At 34.8% G+C, this 15,892-nt stretch overlaps 3 protein-coding genes and 1 pseudogene across 4 annotated transcripts in view; 2 read left to right on the top strand and 2 right to left on the bottom strand.

Moving 5' to 3' along the window:
* LOC104737346 (vesicle-fusing ATPase-like) overlaps window positions 1-382 on the bottom strand; it is a 7,278-nt gene extending 6,896 nt beyond the window's left edge. Inside the window, exon 1 of the mRNA XM_010457506.2 lies at window positions 275-382. Within this exon, the coding sequence (XP_010455808.1) occupies window positions 275-281 (7 nt within the window). The 5' untranslated portion in view covers window positions 282-382. The remainder of the gene's footprint in view (window positions 1-274) is intronic.
* Window positions 2,766-10,200, top strand: LOC104737347 (mediator of RNA polymerase II transcription subunit 16-like). Of its 2 annotated transcripts, none has more exons than XM_010457509.2 (16): window positions 2,766-3,431; window positions 3,502-3,570; window positions 3,672-3,760; window positions 3,855-3,967; window positions 4,094-4,195; window positions 4,548-4,638; window positions 4,840-5,436; window positions 5,628-6,246; window positions 6,343-6,422; window positions 6,755-6,837; window positions 7,283-7,519; window positions 7,905-8,076; window positions 8,413-8,912; window positions 9,093-9,269; window positions 9,367-9,741; window positions 9,850-10,200. In XM_010457509.2, the coding sequence occupies exons 1-16, from the start codon at window positions 3,106-3,108 to the stop codon at window positions 9,994-9,996; spliced, it is 3,777 nt and encodes a 1,258-aa protein (XP_010455811.1). In that variant the 5' UTR covers window positions 2,766-3,105; the 3' UTR covers window positions 9,997-10,200. The 2 variants fall into 2 exon arrangements, with proteins under 2 accessions (XP_010455811.1, XP_010455809.1); XM_010457507.2 differs by having other exon boundaries at window positions 2,767-3,431; window positions 8,410-8,912.
* LOC104737349 lies at window positions 13,109-15,163 on the top strand (annotated as a pseudogene).
* On the bottom strand, window positions 15,316-15,859 carry LOC104737350. Its single transcript, XM_010457510.2, has 2 exons — window positions 15,651-15,859; window positions 15,316-15,560 (listed from the first exon to the last, which is right to left on the bottom strand). Exons 1-2 carry the CDS (start codon window positions 15,813-15,815, stop codon window positions 15,411-15,413), a joined length of 315 nt encoding a protein of 104 aa, XP_010455812.1. The 5' UTR covers window positions 15,816-15,859; the 3' UTR covers window positions 15,316-15,410.

Genomic DNA, 15,892 nt, shown 5'->3' on the forward strand with positions numbered 1-15,892 from the left:
AAAAAAAAAAAAAAGACCATTTCAAATGAACAATCAAGTCGTACAATCGCAATGCAATGCGACAAAGAAATCGAATCGCGAAATTGAAACAATAGAAAAGGATATCATAGAGACAGAATGAAGCTATCCGCAACGTTGGCGAGAAAGAGATCGGAACCGGGAACGGAGAACTGACGGAGATCGGAAGAGGAGCAGTAAGCGAGGTTAGTAAAAGCTAGATCTGCGGACGGAGTATTGGTCACAGTCATCGTCGTGACCTGCGATCCGTAACGACCCGCCATGGTTGCTTTCGATCTCTCAGGTAGTCTTTTTTGAGTTTTGGGTATCCCTTAACGAAGAAGCAAATTTGAGGGAGAAGATGGACTCAAAAGAAACGAACGATGTTTATAAAAAAAAGGATCTTTGATCGTGTGAGAGAAGCCGTTCCAATGTTTTCAAAACCGGACCGACTTGGTTTGATTAGTAGCCGGAGCTAAATTGAGCTAAATTGGGCCTAAACCCGTCAAAATTTTGATGCCAAAATCCGGTTCACAACATTTATGTCATTGATATTAACTAATTAGGATGTTTGAAACAAGATTAACGAAACACCGAATTTTCCAATCTTTTTTTTCTTACAAAAAAAATCCGGACAAAACACCCTCATTAATTTTGAAACAAATATTTGAAAACTTCAAAAATCAATCATAATATCATGGAAAAACTGGAAATAAAGGATAAATAATTAAATTATTGTCCATCATTCTATAAGTTTATGTCAACTATTCCTAAATTACCTTTTACAATTAGTTTAGCCAATATTTTAGAAAACTTTTTAAATTTTTTTGGGAAATTGATGAAGAAGACATTAGAATCCTTACAACGTCGAAAATATGTCATTTTTGTTGCCGTTTTGAATGGATAAAATATGATCTACAAAGTTTTAGAATACATATTCTGAATTTAAAATTAGAATACATTGTACATGTTCTAAAAAATTAGATAAAGTGTTCTACACACTCTACATGTTTTACGAAAATTAGAAATTATTTATGTTCTACAGATATTAGAATATTAATTTCTACGAAATTTATCATACATTTTCTATCGTTTGCTCTTTATTCTATAAAGATTAGAATATATTTTCTAACATTTACTCATGTTTAAAAAATTTTAGAAATCATTTTCTTTTGATTTCCTATATATTCTAAAAAAATAGAAAATAAATTATGTATAATTTAGAATTATAGAACAGTTATGAAAGAAGAATATAAAACAAAGATATTGAAGAATAATATGAAAAAGTTATTTGGTTTGGAGTTATTTGAGAGGATAGAATAGTTATGAAAGCTCAACTTTTGAGAGCAAGAGAATCAAAAAACAAATTGTTTTGCTATTTTCAAACTATAGTGTTGTAGTATACTCTATAACATGTCATAAAAATAACCAAAAATTTCTTTACGTTTTCAATTTCTAGAAAATATGCATAATTTTCATTTGAAAATCTTATAGATTGTTAAAGTACGACAATTAATGTCACTAAATCATGTATATAAGTGAATTTATCTATTATACTTGTAATTTTTCATCAATAAAGTTTTCTACATAATAAAATTTTAATTCCAAAACTATAAAATTTATAACATCCAAATACAATGCTAATCTTATTGTTTATAAATCATCTCAACTCATATATTTCAAGAATTTTAACAATTAAAAGTACCTTTGTAAATTAATAATTATTATTTTATAATATAAATTAAGATAATTTACTATAAAATATTAAATATTAATTTATAGATTAATATCACTATAAAATAATAAAAGACCATGGTCTCAACATTATTAATTTATAGAGGTTTTACTTAAGTGTTAAGTGTATGTTTTTTTTTTTTGACAACAAAAGAATCAGCGCATAAGAGCCAATTAGGTGGAAAATTATTCACATACAAAACAATGTGCGGCGATGTACGCGCTTGGCGTGCCAAAGAATCCGCAGCTATATTCGCATTATGAGAAATTAAAGATAAAGAGAAAGTAGAAAACTCCTCCCTGTCCATCCTGATATCGTCAAGATAAGTCGAGAACGCCAGCTAGTTTTGAGGCGAAGACACCATCTTCACTAAATCTAAGCAGTCTGTGAAAAACGTCATATCCCGGTAGTCATGTCCAATCATACAACACATAGCCCAAATGAAAACTTTTACTTCAGCATGTAAAGATAATAGATTTCACCGGTAATTATTAGCACCAATAAGTGATAAAGTATCCTCGTTCGACGTACAAACCTATCTTGCACCAGCAAACATATCACTAGGTTTCCAAGATCCATCTACAAATCTATAATGGTGTTAAGTGTATGCTTTTTTGCTTTACATATTCTCCAAAATGTTTTTAGAAATAAATGATTTTTTTGGAAAATTTTATTAGTTGGCTAGTTGCACAAGATTTTTATAAATATGAGGATATAATGGTGTTTAAATGATATTAAAGCATATATGACTAAACATAAATATAGAATGCATAGATGGACAATATAATTCAATTATTTATCTTTTATTTCTAATTTCTCCTAATATCATAAGATCAATTATCCAAACAACTTGTCTTTTTTTTTTCTCTTAATTTAGGACGACAACAACATGTTATGCCAACGTACATTATTAGATCTAAAACGCAATTTAAAAAAGAAGGGGTAAAATTGCAAAAACAGAAAAAAAGAGAGGTAATAAAAAATAGAGAGAAGAGTCGTTTGCGGATTCACTTTCACCGAGTTTTTTTTTGTTTTCTCTCTTCTCTTCTCTTTCCCGGCGAGGGACGAACTGTGTGACTCAAACCCTAAAAAATCAAAATTGAATTTTTCGTGATTTTGATTTTGACTTTGGTCTTTGGTGTTTGTTTTTTTTTTTGGAATTATCTCCGCACTAAGTCAGTCTCTCGTTATATAAACCCCACTCGCAGTTTCGTCACTTCCTCTCTCTCTTTCTAACGCAACAGTGCTTTCTGTCGCCTTCAATCGCGACTTTTTTTTGTCACTCTCTCTCTCTCTCTCTCTCTTTCTCTCTCTCTCTTTTTCTCTGATTTTTTCTATTAAAGTTAGGGTTTTGTTTATATATTCTCGCTGACATGAATCAACAACAAAACCCAGAAGAAGTTTCTTTGGGTAATAACAACGGTGGAGACATCGAGACTCCAGCTTCTAAGGTGGAGGAAGAAGAAGACGAACAATTAGTAGTAGAGCAGAAGCAGGAGGAGACTGTCTCTACGGATCCAATTGAGGAGAAATCGTTGGAGAAACCAGCAGAAGCAGAGAAAGAAGACGATAGTAGTAATAATAATAACATGGAGGTTGATCCTGTGAGTCCAGCTATTGTTTTCTGTGTTAAGCTTAAACAGCCCAATTCCAATTTGCTTCATAAGATGAGCGTTCCTGAATTGTGCCGTAACTTCAGGTTTTTACTCTTTCCCCATTGATAATTTCACTCATCAGTTCCTTCTAATTTTTCTCCATTTCTTTGTCAGTGCTGTTGCTTGGTGTGGTAAATTGAATGCTATAGCTTGTGCTTCCGAGACCTGTGCTAGGATTCCAAGGTTTTTTTTTTTTTTTGTTAATTTTGTTTGTCTTTCTGTAATTATGGAGATTTCTTAGAGATGAATTTATCATCTTTATCGATTCTTCTTATCTGTTTCAGCTCGAAAGCAAATCCACCTTTTTGGATCCCAATACACATCATGATACCTGAACGCCCAACTGAGTGTGCTGTGTTTAATGTTGTGGCAGGTATTTTGATATCACTTGCTTATTTATGAACTTGGTTACTCTAGTAACTAGAGTTTTTGATTCAGATTATGATGTAGTTTTTGTTTACGTGTAGACTCTCCTCGTGATTCTGTCCAATTTATCGAATGGTCTCCCACTTCTTGTCCTCGTGCGTTACTCATTGCTAATTTTCATGGACGGATAACTATCTGGACGCAGCCTACTCAGGTTAGTGCCCCCTGATCTCTGGGATTTACTGTAATACTTCTGTATCTTATTCTTTTAATGTCGCACTTGTTTCAAGATGTTTTACCAACACACTGAGATTATCTTTTGTGTGGATTGGTTTTGCAGGGTTCGGCTAATCTAGTGCACGATGCTACCTCCTGGCAGTGTGAGCATGAATGGCGTCAGGACATTGCCGTTGTTACAAAGTGGCTGACGGGGGCTTCTCCAGTATGTAATTTAAGTTTTACTTATCTGCCATTCTATCATATGCATGACATGTTTGTGCATTCACGATTCACGAGTTTATTAAATTTATAACGGAGATGGAGAAACCACAACTTCCTGGAAATCCCAACTCTCTGTTTCGCGACATTACTAGACTCCTAAAAGATATTCCAATTTGCATTTCTATAATGATCGGCATGAACACATAAGGAATGAGTAACGGATAGATGATACTGCCATTGCTAAGTATATGTTCTGAAGGACGAATATGATATTTTTTTCTGGCCTTCTGGTTTACTGCTCTAGTTTTATCCTAGTGAATTTATTCTGTGTTTTTTTCTATATTGAAAATCAGTATAGGTGGTTGTCCTCCAAGCCAAGTTCTGGTACGAATGCAAAGTCAACTTTCGAGGAGAAATTTCTCTCGCAGAGCTCTGAAAGCTCAGGTTTACTTCTACTCACCTTTCATGGCTCATATTTTGACATGTATTTAGAACTATGCACTTAATTATGTCAGTCTCTTTGACATACATACATATATATATATATATATATATGTATGTGTCAAGATCAATGCAACATGATATGACGTTAGTGCATTTTCCTCCACATTCTGTGACGGTTCTGATTTTGATCATTTATTGCAGCTCGGTGGCCCAACTTTCTCTGTGTATGCTCTGTTTTCTCATCCGGATCTGTTCAACTTCATTGGTCCCAGTGGCCTTCTAACCAGGGAGGCACTACACCAAAGTGGTTTAGTACAAAGAAAGGTCTTTTAGGGGCAGGACCTAGTGGAATAATGGCTGCTGATGCTATTATAACGGACAGTGGTGCCATGCATGTAGCAGGAGTTCCAATCGTAAACCCCTCAACAATTGTAGTATGGGAGGTGACCCCTGGCCCTGGAAATGGACTTCAGGCAACTCCAAAAATCTCTACAGGCAGTCGTGTGCCACCATCCCTTAGTTCTTCTTCTTGGACAGGATTTGCTCCTTTAGCTGCTTACTTGTTCAGCTGGCAAGAATATTTGATATCTGAGATAAAGCAAGGGAAGAAGCATACAAATCAAGATTCTAGTGATGCTATATTGCTAAGTTGCTCACCGGTATCCAATTTTTCTGCTTATGTAAGTCCAGAGGCTGCAGCTCAGTCTGCAGCAACCACAACATGGGGATCAGGAGTTACTGCTGTTGCTTTTGATCCAACTCGTGGTGGATCAGTGATAGCAGTTGTTATTGTTGAAGGTATTGTTTGTATCCCTCTCTGAACCTCATACAGTTTCCATGATAGAATAAACATTTTCCGGTTTGCATTGAGTTGTTGGCGAATCATATAGAAATGCTCATATCTCGTTTTTTTTTTTTGGTTTTTGGTGGTGAAGCGCAACGGCTTCAATCTGTTGTTTAGAATAAATGCTAATTGATTGCGTCTGCAGGGCAGTACATGTCTCCGTATGATCCTGATGAAGGTCCCTCAATCACAGGCTGGAGAGTACAGCGCTGGGAATCTAGTGTTCAACCTGTTGTACTGCATCAGATATTTGGAAACCCAACTTCTAATTTTGGTGGACAGGTCCCCACACAAACTGTCTGGGTATCCAGAGTGGATATGAGCATACCACCGACTCAAGATTTTAAGAATCATCAAGTAGCTGCAGCAGGACCAAGTGTGGATGCACAAAAGGAGCCTGATTCTGGTGATTACAAGGCTAACAAGGTTGTTTTTGATCCTTTTGATTTGCCAAGTGATATTCGTACGCTGGCGCGGATTGTCTATTCTGCTCATGGTGGTGAAATTGCGATTGCTTTTCTTCGTGGTGGAGTTCATATCTTTTCTGGTCCAACATTTTCACCCGTTGAAAACTATCAAATAAATGTTGGATCTGCAATTGCTGCTCCCGCATTTTCTCCAACAAGCTGTTGTTCGGCGTCTGTATGGCATGATGCTGGTAAGGACTGCACAATGTTGAAAATCATCCGTGTTCTTCCTCCTGCTCTTCCACGTAACCAATCAAAGGTTGATCAATCTACATGGGAGCGTGCAATTGCTGAGAGGTATGTAATATCTGGTATATATTGTCTACCGCGTCCGCTTGCAAAGGAACTTATATAGTGACTTGAGATATGACTCCGCATTTTTTTTCGTAACAGATTCTGGTGGAGTCTTTTGGTCGGAGTTGATTGGTGGGATGCAGTTGGCTGTACACAGAGTGCTGCAGAAGATGGGATAGGTATACTTTAGTGCTAAAAATCTTGATTGGAATGGTATTTTATTATCTACAGTCATAAAGAGTTGATCTGTAGTTATGGAACAGCCATTGTATTTAAATTTTCTTAGAAAATGATCGTTTATATTTTAGCTTCGGAATAAGTTCTGGTTTTTAATGGCTGAGTATCGTTCAAAGAACCTTTTCTCTATTTTTTTTTTTAACCTTGCTGTAAACTGAGCTTTGAGTGATATAACCTTTAAGGAGCATAGTGGTTCAAATGTTATACTGTCTTGTTTGAATAATATACGGCTGGAAGCATCGGATGATGTGTTTCTTTTTCTTGATGATTACAGTTTCACTGAACAGCGTGATTGCTGTCATGGATGCTGATTTCCACTCCCTTCCTTCAACGCAGCACAGACAACAATATGGACCTGTATGTTTTTCTAAACCCGTACCAACTCTTTTATCTTTTCTCATTTCTAAATGTCTGAACTGTTCGCATCGCGGACCGTCCATTATGTCTTTATAAAACTTTTTTTTCTGCTTGTTCTTTTTTTTTTCTTCTGGGTTTTTATAAGAAAGCTACTCTATTCCATGCTCGCCTATTTGTGAATCTGTTCAGACCGTTCATCTGTTCTTTTATCAAGCCACATTTAAAAAAAAAAAAAAAGAGAACAACTGCCTGTAGTTAATCTGATATTGGATTATATGAGTAGCCAATATAGATACAATGCATCTGATTGACTGATTCTTAGACGCTGAACAAAATCTTGGCAGTCTATTGCGGTTCTTTGTGTTTTTATTTATTTAATTTTGCGTTCTTTCCATTTAGGTTGGTTGCACTGTTTGGTAACAAGTTGCGTTTTTATGGTTTTCAGAACCTAGACAGGATCAAATGTCGGTTACTTGAAGGAACCAATGCTCAAGAAGTTCGTGCGATGGTTTTAGATATGCAAGCAAGGTTGTTGTTGGACATGCTTGGCAAAGGAATTGAATCAGCTCTTGTGAACCCTTCGGCGTTGGTTTTTGAGCCATGGCGAGCAGATGGGGAGACAATATCAGGCATCAATCCTGAGGCAATGGCTGTTGATCCTGCTCTTGTTTTAAGTATTCAGGTATCTCTGCCTCCACGTCTAAGGATCATGTTCTAGGTTTTTTCTTTTATGATATATGGAAATTTAAGGATCATGAATTGGGGAGATTACATGCAGTGTTTTCATTTAAAGAGTTGTTACTCTTTGCTGTGTTAGTTTGCCTGATGTATATTCAAAAATCAGCCAACACATGTTGTAACATGTTGTACGTGTATTAGATTTGGTTATTTGGGCACTATTTGAAGACAATTTAAATTAGAGAACTGTGTAGTCGACCTTTATTTTCTGATCAAAGATCTCAATATCATTGAATATGAAACAGACAATACACTATCTTTATACACAAGTTTGGTTTCCTGTTGCAAAATTTTCTGTACTCTTAATTCCTTTTCCGCTTCTTTTACAGGCTTATGTAGATGCTGTTCTTGATCTTGCTTCTCATTTCATTACACGTTTAAGGCGCTATGCGAGTTTTTGTCGGACTCTTGCGAGCCATGCTGCTTCTGCTGGAACTAGCAGTAATCGCAACGTAGTTACCACTCCCACGCAAAATGCATCATCTGCTGCAACAACTCAGGGTGAGTATGCCATTTAATTTTTTCGTGTCTAATTTGCTCCAGCATGACAAGAGGGGGGTTGAATGGCATAGCGGTAGAAATTTTCATTCCCGTGCGAGTTGGTAATTATAGGAATCACAGGTTTTGTTCTAGAATTAATGAATATGAGATGAGCTTCTGAAGTCTAGATATTCGTCATCTCTGTAAACAATAGCGTATTGTCCAGCTATTTTTCTACGTACGTTATGGGAGGTACAACTGGTTATCTTTGTTGTTGGACTTGACATATCTCTTCTAGTTCTAGGGATGCAGTTGAGGTATATCCCAACTCTGACGAGTCACTATATCATGCAGCAGGCCAACCTACTACGACTACCACAAACTCAAGCGGAAGCACACACATGCAAGCTTGGATGCAAGGTGCCATAGCGAAAATTAGTAGCTCGAATGATGGAGTACCAAACTCTACTCCAAATCCAATCAGTGGTTCAGCTACCTTCATGCCAATAAGCATCAATACAGGAACATTTCCAGGAACGCCTGCTGTTCGACTCATTGGGGACTGTCATTTCCTTCATCGGTTATGCCAGCTGTTGCTCTTCTGTTATTTCCAGCGGTTGTCACGATTTCCCCAGCGAAATGCTGATGTTAGTTCACAAAAACTTCAAACGGGTGCTACCAGCAAGTCGGAAGAGGTCAACTCTGCTAAACCAACTCCGGCTGTGAACAGGATAGAGGAAGCCCAGGGATTCCGGGGCTCTCAGTTGGGTGCTGGAGTGAAAGGGATTGACGAAAATTCTGCTCGTACAACAAAGATGGGTTCTGGGAATGCCGGTCAAGGATATACTTTTGAGGAGGTTGGCACCTGTATTCCTGTGTCCTCTTTACTCTTATACAATTATCCGTGGAATCATTTTGTTTTCTACCTCAAGAGTAGTGACTTCGTAGATTTTGAAACGATGAAAACATTGCCATGTTAATGGTACAATAATCTAGAAATTTTCTTGTAATGACAAGGTATACTTCTGAACTTCCAGGTGAGAGTTCTTTTCCATATACTAATGGATCTCTGCAAGCGAACATCTGGTCTTGCGCATCCCTTACCTGGCTCTCAGGTAGGTAGTGGAAACATCCAAGTTCGACTGCATTATATTGATGGAAATTACACTGTGTTGCCCGAGGTGGTAGAAGCAGCTCTTGGACCACATATGCAGGTATTCTGTGTTTTACAGCAACAGTATCTAAGGTATTCTGTGATATTCTTAGATATCTATTTCTGGTTTCTCATAAGATAATTTGCCGTAAAAACAGAACATGCCTCGCCCAAGAGGAGCTGATGCTGCTGGTCTTCTACTTCGAGAATTAGAGCTTCATCCGCCTTCCGAAGAATGGCATAGGAGAAATTTGTTTGGTGGTCCTGGATCAGAGCCCGAGGATATGGTCCCAACCGACGATGCTTCGAAGCTGAGTACCTTAGATCTGCTTGATACAAGCTTTTCCGGAGTATCTGAGGGATACAACAGAGTCCATAGTCTTTGGCCAAGAAAACGCAGGATGTCTGAAAGAGATGCAGCTTTTGGTTCAAACACTTCTGTGGGTTTAGGTGCATATCTTGGAATCATGGGTTCTCGTAGGGATGTTGTCACGGCGACATGGAAAACTGGTCTTGATGGAGTTTGGTACAAGGTTACTCTCATATATTTCCCTGAACATTTCTTTACAGTTGTAATGTGAGAAAAATTCTTTTGTCACACGACTCACACTTTAGTAACATGATTGTCGTTCTTATTGCAGTGTATAAGATGTCTAAGGCAGACATCTGCATTTGCTTCACCGGGTGCTTCGAAGCAGTCAAATCCGAATGAACGAGAAACCTGGTGGACCAGCCGTTGGGTTTACTGCTGCCCCATGTGTGGTGGCACGTGGGTCCGTGTTGTATAGACGGGCAAATGAACTTCCCATCCACTACGTATACCGGTTTTGATTGGATAACCAGAAATTCAGTAAAAGGAGCAAAGTGTGTGAGCCAAATTCCCTAGGTTAATAGTGATTTATTAGACTTTGAGTTACCTAAAGAGTTGACATCTGTAAAAAAAAAGTAACTTGAGTCAATAATACATTATAAGATATTCAGTTTTTCTTCTATTTTTGTATCTTATTGTCCAATAATAATTTCCTATTTTTTTATTTTTATTTTAACAGAAATAATTCACATAATATGATTCTTGAATTATTTTACAATTTGATTTTAATATAATAAACTAAAGTATATTTTAATATATAGAATTTATAAATATCTAATTATGTATAGAGAAATAGCTGAATAGATATTCGTTTGAATAAAGAATTATATGTATATTTAAAATTATAATTTAATTAGCTTGAAGTTCTTGTCATATATTTATATTTCTCGTAACTTTGAATTTTTTTCTGTTTAAAACAAAAAAATTAGTTATTTATTCATGATGAATTCATGAAATTTCTCTCTATCTAATATTTTGTAACTCTCATATTAACAATCATATCCATGTTTTAAGGCACTAAATTTTAATTAACTGCAATTATTTATTTGTGTTTATGTTGACATTTTTGTCACCTCCATAGTATTTATAGTATTGCATTGAATGATTAATAACAATTAAAAATATAATAAATAATAAAAGATATTAATATTTAATTATTGCATTTTTGTAACTCTTATATAGTTTATTTAACTACTATTACTATGAAATATGAACTGATATAAAGATTGGTGCAAAAACTACTACCCAATTAAATAATAGATTTCTATTTACAATATGATCATAACTACAATTTTCCTAATAAATAGCAAGATACACATCTCACTATAATCTCATAATTTTGTAAATTATTTTACTAAACACAATTTTATATTTTTTAGTATTTAACTAAACATTGTCGTAGGTTATTTCAATATATATATATATATGTATGTATATATATGTAGCATATGCTATTATGTTTATAAAAAGTTCCACATATGTGTATGATATATATATAATATGCAAGGCATTATGACTAACTAAAACGACAACATTTTTTAGTCATTTCGTAGCAACCACAACACACCCAAAAATGACTAAAACGATATCGTTTTATTTGAAGTCTAGGTATGAAAAAACGTTTGACAAATAGTTAGAGTTGATTTTGGTTGTTTTCCCTGTAAAATATGATATATATATATATATATGATATTTTTGTTTTAAAATATGATGAAATATTTATTTTTTCTATCATCTAAATCGTCTTCATTGTTAACTTTTTTGAGATATTAGTATTGCACATATATTATTCATATATTATAAACATAATGATGGATAGTTTTATTTCAATTTTACTTCTCATCTTAAGATATGTAGTTTATTTCCTATTTTATTTTAAGATAAATAATTCACGTGAAGTTATTATGTAACTATTTTTCCAATTTCGGTTGACTTATTAATATTATTCTAATCATGTATATAATATTAATATTATTAATTTATTTATGAATATATAGTTATATATTCCCTATGTTCCTAATAGTTTGATGTTTAGCATTTTTCACACATATTAAGACAATGGTGTATATGATTAATATCTTATTTACATTTTTTATGATTTATTACTTTATTATTTTGGTCATCTCATGCATATGTGATGATTTATTTTTCTGACATTTTCTCTACTTTTCTACTTTTCACCTTTTTAGTATTAAAAATATTTAGAACATCAATCTTTAGACATTAAAAATTTTCTAGAACATCAATTTATCAGGGACAAAGAGAGTATAAAATATAGTTTGTATTAATTTATTTAAACCAAATTGATGTGAATTGTAAATAATATAAGAAATAATATGTTATCTCCATTAGCCTTATGTAATTAGGGGGTTTTTTAGCAAGTGCTTTAGATTTTGTTTATGTTATCTCATAAATTTTGTTTTAGAACATCAATGTAAGATAACCTAGGGAATCGTCACTTAAACCAACGGTCTTTCTTAACCTTTTTATGATATATCAATCAAAGATTTACTAAGCTTGGCGTTCTTCAATTAGTCATTCCTCATTTAGTTTCTTTGCAACAAGCCAACAATAAATCCCCTTACGAGCTGCACGACAAAAAAAAAAAAATCTCCTTACGAGCTATTCCATATTCACTTTTATATTTCTTTCTTAATTAAGCTCATTTCAGCATTGTTGAATTTAGAATTCACACAATAAACTTGTTTGAGTGAAGAACAAATAAACTTAAAGATCTTTTTCTAAACACTGGATTAAAACTAGAAAATAAAGAGGGGTTAATCTCTTGAGATAGAAGTTAGGGCTTTGTTCAAGAACATGGAAGAACTAGGGTTCTTGTATTATTTACAAGGAGGATGTACTCCTTTATTTATATGAATGCATTGATTATAAAATAAGTCTATTTTCCTTAAATCTTGGATTGAACATATGGTAAATTTCCTCTTTTGATGATCAAGTCGGGTTCAGGGAGGCGGTTGAGTGAGTTCGTCGGGCTTCTGCTTATAGGCCCTTTTAGCTATCCCAAAAAAAGGGTTCCTCGGTTTAGTTGATGTGCAGAGTTACTCGGTTTACCTTTGGTTTAGGTTGGTATGTCGTGGGTGCAAAATCCCGCACGAACAAGCATGAATCCTCAGTTCTTTAGATTCTCCTACGTTCGTTTGTACAAACTTATTTCCCTTACAAAATTACAATCGACGACACATACAAAAGAAGAGGCAAGTAGGCAACTGTATGACATTATTTTTTTTACGTGATCCGAACATTTTCTTGAGATTGTACGGATGAAACAATACTTCAATTGAAGCATTATGATAAACATCTAAAGAAACAAACTTCAAATAAGTTTCCAGTACAAAACGCCCCATCCAATTATAGACAAAGAACCAAAATTCAAAAAAAAAAAAAAAAAATCAATTAACAATTGAAAGGATAAAAATCACTAATTATAGTTAAGAAAACCCCGCAAATTATTGAGTTATTCCAATGAAAATCTCTCTACAACCATATCTCCTAAATTGCACCACACCATTCTTCAAAACTAATTAATTAACCTCTCTCTCTCTAACTCTCTCCCGTCGTCACACCGTGAAAAAAAAAAAAGAATAATCCGACGGGAGAGACGAACAAAGGAATAAACCATAATGGGGAAAGGAGGACGTGAGAAGGTATCATCAAAGGAAGAAGACGGAGAAAGAGAAGGAGTCATGGCTACAGATTTCTTTTGGTCTTACACTGATGAGCCTCACGCTTCGAGGAGACGTCAGATTCTGTCTCGTTACCCTCAGATTAGACAACTCTTTGGTCCTGATCCATGGGCTTTCGTCAAGGTCCTTGTTCCCTATCTCTGTCTATTTCATTTTCGTTCTTGGATCTATGATCGTGTTTTTAAAAAACATTTTTCTCGTACGGCTGTTTTTGTTCTTGGTCCTCTTTTTAAGATTGTAGTTGATGCATGAACGAAGGTTGTTGATGAAACAAACGAATCTTTAAAAAATTTGGATACGTTTCTATCCTTTGAGCTTGGGATCCATTAACCATTAATTAGGGTTTTTAATATATATCGGCATTAGTTTTTTTTTTTTTTTTTGAGTTAGTTTGGGTTTTAGGGTTTTCACGTTTCGGAGTCCGAACAACTGAATTTTATTTTGGTTCGAGTTCAGATAAAACTATATTTTGTATAAATTAAATAAACTATAGAAATCAGTATCATCCATTTTTAGTATACTATATTTTGTATATCTATTTTCCAGGGTTAGAAATATTAAATATTAAAATTAGATATTAAAATATCGACTTAAAATATTAAAATTAGCATAAAGTTTTCTTAAATCGTTAGGGTTATTATAAAATTTAGTTGGTTATTTCGGTTAATTTGGTTTCGCCTTATTTTTTTGCTACACCCTTTCTAATCAAATATTTTTGGTGAAAACTTTTGTATTCACTTGAATCAAATACTGAATTCCCGGTCTAGAGTATATGAATGTCAACGTGACAAAAGGATAAAGAGTATATGAAATGTCACATTCACCAAAATATTTCAAAATCTTTAACTTGTTTTTTGGGTTTTTTCGCTTGTTACCTTAACTCAAATGCATAACCAAATTTCTATTTGCCTATATATACAGATCACGTTAGTAGTAGTTCTTCAACTTTCAACAGCTGCAATCCTTCACAACTCAGGATGGCTCAAGATTCTAATCATTGCTTACTTCTTTGGATCGTTCCTCAATCACAATCTCTTCTTAGCAACCCATGAGCTAAGTCACAACCTCGCCTTTTCAACTCCTGTCTACAATCGTTGGCTCGGTATTTTCGCCAACCTCCCAATCGGCGTACCAATGTCAGTAACTTTCCAAAAATACCATCTCGAGCATCATCGGTTCCAAGGAGTAGACGGTATTGACACGGACGTTCCTACTTACACAGAAGCTCATTTAGTAACCAATATATTTACCAATACCATATGGGTCTTCTTACAACTCTTCTTCTACGCTCTTCGTCCACTCTTCATCAAACCAAAACCACCCGGTCACTGGGAGTTCATCAATTTCTTCATTCAGATTGGTTTAGACGTATCAGTTGTTATCTTGTTCGGATGGAGATCGTTCGCGTATCTAATCCTATCCACGTTTGTTGGAGGCGGGATGCATCCAATGGCGGGACATTTTATCTCAGAACATTATGTCTTATTTGTATTACGGTCCATTGAATCTGTTAACGTGGAGTGTCGGGTACCATAACGAGCACCATGATTTCCCGAGGATACCGGGAAATAAGCTGCATTTGGTGAAGGAGATTGCAGGAGAGTACTATGAAGGTTTGGAGTCATATAAGTCATGGTCACAAGTGATTTACATATATATTATGGATAGAACAGTTGGACCTTTTAGCAGAATGAAGAGGAAGCTCTCAACTACACAGAAGTCTGACTAATTTACTTTCTTCTTTTTCTTCTAAACTTATACATTTAACATCAAACTCTGTTTTGTATGAGGGGTTGTACAATCGTTGATTTTTGTACCTTGGAGAACAAATTTGTTATATTAGGTCTATATCACTATAATAGAAAACCAAAAGATATATGAAAATGGTCTTTTAAATTTATCATTTAAGAGTTAATCATATGATTTAGAATGGCTTAGGTTTATACTAAACTAATACTTCTTCCGAAGGTTCAGAACAACAGCAACATTTTTTTTTTTCTGACTACATCTCAAATCTCAATGCAAACAAGAGAGGGTAATAAATATATTATAAGCTTCTTCAAAACTGCTATTTTGTGAAAAACAGCGCCACATAAAAAAACAGCAATATGTTTGTTAATGAGCATCTTCAAAACTGTGAATTGATAAGGAAGGTAACTATGCATCTTGTGCTCTGGAAAAGCTTATCCATTTTCTGCCACACCAAACTCTGAGTTTCTAAAAGCGCCTTTGCCTTTTCTTGTAAACTTGGGTGGCACCTTATGGTCTCACCGTGTATCTGTCGAACAAATAAAACCAAGTTTTGATAAGAATCATCATTCCCACCCCGAACAAAAAAAAGGCAAAAGGTATCTGTAATTTCATTTACCTTGAGAAATAATTTCACAACCGCCTGCATAAACTCAAAGTCGTTTTTGCAAGAGATCTCGTTGATGAAGTAATCCAGAAGTTGCCCAATCGATATAAACTCCGGTCTTTTGATGATCTCTTCAATATCTTCTTCATCTATGATTTCCAGCATCCGTAGCTCCATATCGAGAGCTGACGGGGATAAACTCTTTATGTAGTTGGTAAAATCTAAAACTGCAAAAAGTACAAGCAGCTCAGNAT

The sequence above is a fragment of the Camelina sativa genome, chromosome 13 (genome assembly GCF_000633955.1).
Source record: "Camelina sativa cultivar DH55 chromosome 13, Cs, whole genome shotgun sequence".
Lineage (NCBI taxonomy): Eukaryota > Viridiplantae > Streptophyta > Magnoliopsida > Brassicales > Brassicaceae > Camelina > Camelina sativa.